Source organism: Macrobrachium rosenbergii, chromosome 42 (genome assembly GCF_040412425.1).
Source record: "Macrobrachium rosenbergii isolate ZJJX-2024 chromosome 42, ASM4041242v1, whole genome shotgun sequence".
Classification (NCBI taxonomy): domain Eukaryota; kingdom Metazoa; phylum Arthropoda; class Malacostraca; order Decapoda; family Palaemonidae; genus Macrobrachium; species Macrobrachium rosenbergii.
In genome coordinates, this window is record NC_089782.1 from 8,671,835 (window position 1) to 8,682,370 (window position 10,536).

Genomic DNA, 10,536 nt, shown 5'->3' on the forward strand with positions numbered 1-10,536 from the left:
TTCGCTAATGTGTTATGACAAGCTTACAAAGGGAAAAAATAATTAGCAAATATGACTTAACAAAAAATATATTGTATTTTCCAAGAAAAATTTCTTTGAAGTCCATTGATTTATTTGGAAAACTTATATATATATATATATATATATATATATATATATATATATATATATATATATATATATATATATATATATATATATATAATTAAAAGGTTCCTGTATAGATCAATGGACATCGAATATTTTTTGTCCTGAAAAACACTACAGAAGTGTTTGCTTAGCCGTATTGTTTAGGTTTTTTCTTGAAAATCGAGCATTATTTTTTTCTACTGTATACGATATTGACAGATTATTTTAATCTTAACGAATTTTTCAGTTCAGCTCCTGACTGGGTTTGGAGATTTGAATGCCCCGCCCTCTCGCAAGCTCTCGTTATCTCTCGTTCCGGGCGAGACTGGATGGAGTCAATACACAACGCAAGACCATTGGGAAAATTCAGCATATTCTCTCTTTATTTTGGAATGACATTGGCGATAACTTTATTCAGGAAAACTGGGTTTATATAAGGGATGTTTTAAACTAGAAAACCGACAATGACTGAAGTTAAATGCCTGAAAATTAAATGTGAGCCTGAATGCCGTTTATGGCAATAAGGAGACGGACAGCCGACAAGGAACCCATTCCCCTCCCCCATCCCTGGCCGAGACGGACCGAGACAGAGAGAGAGCGCCTCCCGCCGACGAGCGAAGCATCTCAGTCAGATTGTTAACACTGGTGAGAGTGGATGTGTGTGCGGTATCTAACGTCAGATTTAAATGATAACTCTGTGATTATTAGTGATTCTACAAACGTTTGTATCTCAGTAGTTTATAAGGTGATAGTGAAAACAAACTTGCGGCCATGCCCGTCGAAAATGACGTAACACTCCAGAATGGACAGGACACAGGCGGCGGAGGCGGTGGTGGTGGCGGCGGCGATGGAACCGTTGTTCCCTCGGATAACAACGCCGTTGTGGAACAAGCTCAGCCTGAACAACAGCAGCAGCAGCAGCAGCAACCTGCTCCTCCAAACCCCACCATCGTTAATGGAACACATCCCAAAGCACCTCCGCCCACTGACGATCAGACAGCGCAAGACTCTCCAAAAGATGTCAAAAAGGTGAGTTTTAAAAGGTCTGGAGGAGCAAGAAGAGCGCCCAAGTCAGTCCTGGGAGGGACCCTAAGGTTAATTGTCGATTTGTATTTCAAGGTGGACGCAAGGTGGTTGTTGGTTGCATCCCAGGCAGCTGTTGGCGGTGGTTGCTGCCGCCTCTTTGGCTGCCAGGGGAAAGGTTCCTCAAGTGCTCTTCTTTCATTGGCGCTGTATCTTTCTTTTCTCTCCCTCCGCATAAGTGCTGCCGTTGCTGTCTTGTTGAAGTCTCCTCGTAGTACCTTCTCTGTAACAGCCTCTGTGTCTTTCAAATAAACTCCAAATTATACCTTACCCAATGTTCTTTTCGTAATGTAGGCCTATTCGGGGAAGCAGGATTATTATTCTCTACACGCATAGGTAAGGCTGATATTCTTGATTCGAATAATGTTCTAAGATTGTTGAATTGCAGCGTTTGCTGTAGGCTAGGCGTAAGCGTAGCGCATTTCAAGGTAGGCCTAAGTAGCCGAAGCTTGGGTAATTTTTTTTTTCTTGTTATTGCTCAGTGAAAAGCTAGTCTACTGGGACACCACAAATCTCGTGAGAGGCACTGAACCAGGAAACAATCCCAAATAGTGCAGGAGTACCCAAAAGTGTAAGTCATCATGTGACACCATTCGCAAAATAACATCTAATCATATAGTCTGTAGACCAAGTATAGACCTATGGTATTGGCCTATTGCAGTTTTCCATGGCGTATTAGTCTTGAGATGACCTTGCCTTCACCAAATCAAGATTTTTGGTATATTTGCAAGGTGACAGAAATTAACCCTACTGTACTAATTATATATATATATATATATATATATATATATATATATATATATATATATATATATATATATATATATATATATATATATATATATATATATATATATTACATACACATAATGTGTGTGTAAAAGAAATCGCTATTCTTGCCATAACAAAATGAATGAACTCCGGGGCATACTAGAATTTTCACCGAAAATTGTTACGGTACCAATTTTTTTTTCAGGGCGTGATGAAATTGTTCACTAAATTAATTTCTTATACGTGAGTCAATGGCATTGCTATCGTTTATTATAATCATATCCGGTTCACAGCCGTTTTTTTTTTTTTTCTTTCAAAATAATAGTCATGGAACAGGCAGTGATCATAGGAAACTTTACAGAAATACCGAAAGATGTAAAGATGACATGGTGAGACTGCTTTTACAGGTGCGCTACAAAGCTGCAGTAATGGTGACCCTCCATATTACATGCCCAAGAAACACGTGTAACAGTCGGTGTTATAGACACTACTCCAATGCCAGGGTCATCAGATGTAGTACCATTGACAGGTTATAATGTGTTCGTGAATAATTTTGCCATCTTGGTCTTTGGTAAGTGTTAACTTTAAGTTACGAAGTCTTCACCTACAAATCAGATTTTGTACTGAACTGGGAGTATTTTGGTTTTTGATATTGCTTAGGATAAATCATCTCAGAACGACGATTAATGCTTCTTTCTTCAAGTTGTCGTGTCTGTATTGGCTGGTATGAAGTAAATTACGATTGAAGGTTATAAGGTGTTGGGGCTTAGGAAAAATCATGGGAAGAGTTTCAGTAGTTTTAGTTTTCTGAAAAGAAAACTTTTCTGCCGGCTTTGTCTGCCCGTCCGCACTTTATTCTGTCCCCCCTCAGATCTTAAAAACTACTGAGGCTATGTTGACCATCCACCCTCCACTCATCAAATATATCAGATTGCAGCCCTCTAGCCTCAATATTTTTTTTTATTTACTTTGTTTAAGGTTAAAGTTAGCCATAATCGTGCGTCTGGCAACGATATAGGCCAGGCCACCTCCGGGACGTGGTTAAAGTTTCATGGGCCACGGCTCTTACAGCATTATACCGAGACCGCCGAAGATAGATCTATTTTCGGTGGCCTTGACTATACGCTGTACAGAAAATCGATTGCGCCGAAGAGACTTCGGCGCAATTTTACTTGTTTATTATTTGTATATAGCTTTGTTATTTCTCTTATTTTTTTTTATCAGTTAGATTAAGTTGTTATCCTGTCCATTATGGTTTTTAGTATTTTTTTTTTAATTGCGTTTCGTTAAGTCAGGAGGTGGAACGAAGTTGGCCTAAATTCCCGTGCTCTCTGATGAATCATTACAAAGTGCTGATTCCAATTCCTTTTTATATCTTTAATCAGCAACTACTAAAAGACTTCATCGTGAAAGCCTTAGTTTCAGTGTTTCCGCAAGTCATGTATATTGTACTTTCCCGCTATTTTGCATGGGTTTCATTACCATATTTTTTGGGATTTGCAAGAAATGAGATATACAAAGAAATTAATTTCTTTTTAGTATTACATTATATATATATATATATACAGTATATATATATATATATTATATATATATATATATATATATATATATATATATATACACATACGCACAGACACACATATATATATAAAGACAAAATCCATGAAGGAAAGAGAAAGAAAGGAGTGCTGTAAGGCCTTTCGACTTATAGTCCTTTACTTAGCTAAGTAAAGGACTATCACACATACACACACACACACACACCACATAGTTTTATATATATATATATATATATATATATATATATATATATATATATATATATATATGAAGACAAAATCCATGAAGGAAAGAGAAACAATGGGGTGCTGCAAGGCCTTTCGACTTACATCCTTTACTTAGCCAAGTAAAGAACTATAAATCGAAAGGCCTTGCACCACTCCAATGTTTCTCTTTCCTTCGTGGATTTTGTCTTTATTTATATATTCATCACGTTCCATATTTTCGTGATTCAGTTATACACACATTCACGCACATAGGTTATATAAAATATATGAGAGAGAGAGAGAGAGAGAGAGAGATTTTGTACCATGTTATGATCTTTCTTGGACAGGTAAGCTTTCATTTTGAATGGAAAAGAGGGGAGTCTTAGATAAATATGTATTGCGATTATGTCTGATTGACTGGAATTTGAGGTCATTAACAGAGAGAGAGTGAAAGAACACTGAGGAATGCTAGGTTTTAAAGAGGAGCAGATTAAAGGAGCCACCATCAACTTGTCGTAGCCATACTTAACCAGAAATTAAAAGCACCCAAGGAAAAGTTGACAGAGTAACAATTTCTATAACAGTGAAGCTTCTTGAAGATGAACATCGAGAGACATTTTTGCTACCGAAGGTCGAAACTGGAATGTAACCTCTGTCAGTCAGCTAGAAAAGAACTGCTGGGATATGGGGCAACAAGGCTGAAACCTTGGTTATTGGATGAGAGCTGGGATACAATAAAACAGCAGACAAAGGAAATTTTCATGGAAGAGATGTAAGTTTAAAGTGTCATGAGCAGTCACGTCTTGCAAGTGACGTCGGGCAAAGAGCAAGAAGAGATAAGAAAAAATATTTGGAAGAACAAGCATATGGTGCTAACAAAGCCATGTATTCAGGCAGTAGTGTTGGAGTTAGGGTAGCTCTTAGAATTGATAATGGAATGCTCGTATGTGAAAGGAAAGACGAAAATACCCGTCAAAAGGACAGAGAATCAGTGACATCATAAGACAGAATGCTAGGCGGGAGATTTGTGTTAGGTCAAGGAAAAGTTACATAACTGTTATGATTTGACTTATATACTAGAACCTGATGGTCTGAATGTACCTATGGATGAATTTATGGGGTGGGAAGCACTGGATGTTATACCCACAGGTCTGTATTATGGAAAGTTTTGCGTCACCATAGTTTTCCCATTAAATGTGTAAAGCTAACTGAAATTATTTGAATGAGGTAGATACAAAGTTAATATGTTGAACAGTAAATAGTGGGTTGCTACAGAGTAATGTTATGTCACCTTTCCCGTTTGGCCTTCTCAGGCGATTTGATAGCGAAAAGCTTGAGATGGATGAGAACGTTTAGACTGGAGTGTCAGGAGACAAGAATTTGACATTTAAAATATGTGCATCATGCTGTTTTAATGAGCAAAACGCCACGAGATTTACGAAACTTGCTTAATAGAATGCATTAGCCTATATAACCAGAGTGATTGGAGTCAAGGTAAATCTAAGGAAAGCAAGTAATGAATGCAAGGATAAAAAAAATGATGGAAAAAGGAATAATGAGGTTGAATCGCTCAGATATCCAGGAATAACCAAGTTCTTCTGATTTGGATTTTTTATGCTAAAAAAGACAAATAAAAAAATTGTCAGTTGCATAAGTTTTGGAAATGAGATGGAATGAAATTGCTTGTAAGAGTTGAAGTATACGCTAGTCGAGTATGATCTTTATTGCTGTATAGACATGAATCATGGTGTGACAAAGAAACTATACCTAAAAGAGTTTGTGTAATTGAGAATAAAGCTTCAAGAAGAATATTAGTAGTCAAATGGGAGGATAGAGTGAAAATTGATGCTATAAACGAAATGACATAAGTTCCATATAGGCTATAGATGAGATAATGATGAAATGAAGGTGGAGATTGCTTAAATATGTGCTTCTCATTAACCTGGGAATAATATTAAGTGATGGTGTCAGCTGGGCTCTTGCGAGCGCTAGGAGACGCAGAATTACTTACATAAGAATATGGGACTAAGGCTGTAGATCTTAGTGGAAGGTAAATCACAGGAAAGACATGAGTAGAGAAACTGCAGAGGCTCCTTGTGTCCCACGGCGTTGGAGGCGATGATTGTGCTGAAACAGTGTGGCGATCAGTCTGGTTCAAACCGTTTGATACAGCCAGACTTCCTGAGCGCCTGGGTTATGTCCGGCAGTTAAAATTGAGGTTTGGTGCGTCCCGGGGATCTCGGTATCCTTATACCCATCCGTCTCCTAAGTGCACCTGATTTAGAGCATTCCTGTGGGCAATGTCGCCTCCGGTTAATGGCCAGCTTGGATCTGCTTTCCACAAGGCTATCCTGTTGCTTTGGATGTTTGATGTGTACCCAGTACTTCAGCTTACTCGTGTCAAGTTTTTTAATATGGTAATGCATGTAAAAAACGCGCAACGGCGTTGGAGCAGATTGATTCTCAGGTTTATTGTATTCTCTTGAAAGCGACGAGATAGATTTAGATTATCGGTACCAAAGACCTATTTTCTTCTAAGTCTGCAATAGTAATCATGTACATGAAACGTTTTTGTAATGTTTCTGTTGTGGTTAATTTTATCTTTGTCGCCTTAAATTTTTAGTTTGTGCATTCTATATTGTAAAGATGTTTTGAATGCTCATGCACATTGTAAGTAGTTTTGTATGTACAGGTACCCTGTTAATATAGTCGTCATGGTACGACTAGCTTCGGCCAGTTTGGTTTGTATTTTGACGGCTCGTGGTTTATGGTTATACTTTTTCATAAAAAACTGCTCATAGTAATATTGATTGCTGGAAGATATCAGTTGTTTAATCCTTTTTTAAACAAGCAGTAATGTAGCGTAGTATTTGTTGATGGGCTGTAATTAGGCCTAAGCCTGTTACATGTAACCTTACTCATATTTCGTCAGCGTCAGTTTGTGCTTTTTGTTCATTCATTAGGCTGCTGAAGCCTTCTAGTGGTAACGTTCTCTTCTCCATATTGCTCTGATGGTTGCCTTATGTGACTGATATATAGGTTTTAACAACGTACTGGACTCGAAGTTTTTTCGATCATGTTTTTTCTTCACTCAAGGGAGAATTTAATTTAAATTGCCAGTGAAAAATATTGACAGCGAAAATGTTGGTTGAAGGATATAAGCAGTACTTCTTCCAAGATGATACGATTCCAGACTTTATTGAACCGTACGAGTTTTATTTCTCCACCATTTAACTCGGATCGAAGATTATGTTAATCCACAATTTATATACCTACTGTATATATCGTATATACATGCATGCATACATACACATACACATATAGCCTATATACATTATACTCGTATGTATAACGAGAGAGAGAGAGAGAGAGAGAGAGAGAGAGATGGTTATTCGGAGGCTTTTGGGAGCAGTCCTTCCCGTTCATCCCCCGAGTTATTGATATAGTGTCGGATGTAAACAAAAGGTTTGGGGTTGCGGCGGGGTTTTAATTCCAGGTTATAGACTCACAACGAACTGGAACTTACTTTGTCTTTGTTTGTTTTGTAAAGGTGAGGTCGGCTAGACCTGAATGATTATAAGTCCTGTGAATACATAGCCTATTCTTTAGCATGGTTAAATAATGGAGGAGAACTTTTAATCATCTAGATTATTTTCATGCCCTCCATTATGTTCAGCCGTAGAGTCGATATCGTCGTTAGTTCGAAGTAAATTATTTTCATGTCTCCCCTTAGGTTTAACCGTGGAATCAAGTGTAATCTAAAGTTTGTTTGGAAATTAGCCCACTTTTAGAATCTAATTCTTCCACCACCTATACCCTACTATGCAAACCCGGTGAATTTTTAGAGTTTCTGATAATTTTTTGCCCCAAGAATACTAGTTGAGCGAGTTTCGATGTTGTAAAAGGGGTTTGGGTGGGAGACAGTGGCCGAGTGGTACAGATGGTGTAATGTAAACAACTGCAAAAGTTCTGGAAGATGTTGCAACTTTCCCTCCCTTGAGACAGTCTCAGCTTTTATAACTTTGTCCGGATGAGCTCTGATTTTACTTATAGTACCACAAACAGCTTTTGCTTGTTACTGTATTGTGTGAATGCATGCCTTGGCCTGGAAACTTAGTTCTAATGTAATATCTCTTGTTGGCTGTGAATGACCCTTTATATTTTTACAAATGTACAAAGTATTCCGACTTTTCTAGAAAATGGAGGAGAGAAATCTTTGCTTCTTTTCCAAGTTTTTTTTTTCTTTCTTTTGTTAATGTTTGAGTAAGGTAAGTTACATTTCTTGTTTCCTTTTCTAAAAACAGCCGCTTTTTTTCTTGCTGGGGATTTTTGAAAATAAAATTTTTTCTATTGAACAGCAGGAAAACGGGCTGCATAGCATTTTATTTTAACCATCACTTTAACAATTCCGTAGTAGGCAAAGCTTCATGAATTTACATGGAGCTTGCTTTCTACCGGCTCTTTCTTTCATTTATTGCTCGTTAACAGAATCACAGAAATTATTATTGCCTTAGGTTTAAGGTCCGTTTCATGTGACAGAATCGCTGGACAATAGTTCATTAGTATTTACGTGTCTTGTCTGTAGCATCGCTGCTGCCCGTTGCCTCTGTCCAGGACGAAAGAAATAAGAACTTTCATGTACTGTAGGGTGCCTTCACAGGAAAACTGAAATGTAGGATAATGGGGTACGCAGTTAGTATGTAACAGAAATAAAATGATCATTATGAATCTTTCGTTCACCGACATGACAAACGTGAGTTTATTTAAAATGCCATGACCCAGATACACAGGTTATAAAAACGTTTTAACATGCAGGTTTTGGGCGTATTCTCTTCATACGAAATGTTATCATTTAGCCAGTGCATGTTTGGAGTAGACATTTACTCTATTAAAATGTAGGTGGTGCGGTGAGATTGAGATGGCTCTCTCTCTCTCTCTCTCTCTCTCTCTCTCTCTCTCTCTCTCTCTCTCTCTCTCTCTCTCTCTCTCTCTCTCAGATTGGTTTTGTTCTCATTCGAAGCCTAACTCTCAGCCACTTAGACCACGTTTAGTGAGTAATAATTGGAAAGGTGTTATTTAATATGTTTTCGGTCAGAATTTACGTAATTAGTTAATAGTTATTAGCGGTTAGGTTGAAGCCTCAACCAGATTACCTCGCTCGGTGTTGCAATCGTAGTTTCGTATCTTTTGGAACTATCAAATTAGGCTATATCCACTATTTTGTTGCCATTAAATTATTATAACATAAATGAAAATGCATTTTTATGTGAGTTGTTCATGTAAATTCCTATTGAAATAAAGGTTTACCTTGCAAAATTTTCACTTTAAATGAGTTAATAGATAATTTTGTCATACAAATGTACATTATTTCATTGATGATTTGTAAGGAAAGCTAGTAACGTATAGGGTGGTAAATATGTATTAAATAGTGTATATTTTTCATGAAAACGATATATTTTAAGCCTAGGGGACAAAGTCTGGGGTCGGATTATGTGGTACGTAAAATCAGTTTGAACATTTTAAAATGTTTTACGGTTTTTCAGTTGGTCTGAAGCTTAAAATCTTGGAGAGTGGAACTAGGGGCCTCATTATGCTATGTGGACAAGATTGAGACCAGCTGGAAATGCGTGGAATCGACCGCCATTCCAACTAGATTGGATTTCGAACTTTATGTATGGTTGTTGGTTGGGAGTAGCTAACAACGTGATTCAGCGGTAGTCGTCTCATATTCACAGTATATATATATATATATATATATATATATATATATATATATATATATATATATATATATATATATGTATATATATATATATATATATATATATATATATATATATATATACACTACATACATATAGATATATATAGCCTAATATATATATGTATGTATGTATATATATATATATATATATATATATATATATATATATATATATACGTATATGTGTGTATGTATAAATATATATATATAAATAAAGATATAATACACGAAGGAAAGGGAAACACTGGAGTGCTGCAAGGCCTTTCGACTGTCTGTCGTCCTTTACTTAGCAGATTGAAGAAATATAAAAGTAAGTTTACAAAGAAAGCTCATATAAATGACAGATGGGGATTTCAAAGGAAAAAATATGTAGGCTACCTGGAATTCAGCACAATTGAAGAATTAGTAGAACTGCCAAAATAGGGTTAAATATTTAAGAGGTTTTACAAAGGATTAGGATCAACCGTTCAGAAGCAGGGACAGGACAATTAAAACCTTATACAAGGGGGTGACTGACCACCAAAAAATATTAGTACAACAAAATAATTCTCTTTTTTGTAAACAATAACAATTTTTGCAAGATGAACATTTTTATAAATAAAAAATTATATTAAACATACGAATACATATAAAATATATATAAGGTAACTATTTTTTTAATTGTCAGTGATTTTATCTTTTAGGTCATTCTTGAACATTTTTCTAATACAGGGGTCGAAATAATACATGCCAGGGCTAAGGTTAAAATTACAGCTGGAAGTAAGCTGGATAATAGCGGGCTCCAAAAGATTTCTTGAAGAGAAATCTTTCGATCTGGCAATCACTGAACTTTCGGTCCAGTTTATCCTGTGAGAGTTTTCACTTGAATGAATATAGCATTGGATGTTTGTCCAGTTTTGACTGAATACTTATGTTGCTTAATACGTACATCTAAATCTTTGCTAGATTGGCCATTATAAAAAGAGGGGCAGTCCCAACATGGAATTTTATGTATTATTTTGTTGTTTTATTTAGGGCTAT

At 36.4% G+C, this 10,536-nt stretch overlaps 1 protein-coding gene across 33 annotated transcripts in view; it reads left to right on the forward strand.

Annotated features, from left to right (window-relative positions):
• Positions 1-698: 698 nt before the first annotated feature.
• The window catches only part of LOC136827934 (ankyrin-2-like), a 790,256-nt gene continuing 780,418 nt past the window's right edge, over positions 699-10,536 (forward strand). For 25 of the 33 annotated variants that reach the window (XM_067085400.1, XM_067085403.1, XM_067085405.1 and 22 more), the window contains exon 1: positions 755-1,158. In XM_067085400.1, the coding sequence (XP_066941501.1) occupies positions 901-1,158 (258 nt within the window). In that variant the 5' untranslated portion in view covers positions 755-900. Of the gene's footprint in view, positions 1,159-10,536 lie in introns of all 33 variants that reach the window. The other 8 variants (XM_067085453.1, XM_067085409.1, XM_067085415.1 and 5 more) reach the window with 3 other exon arrangements.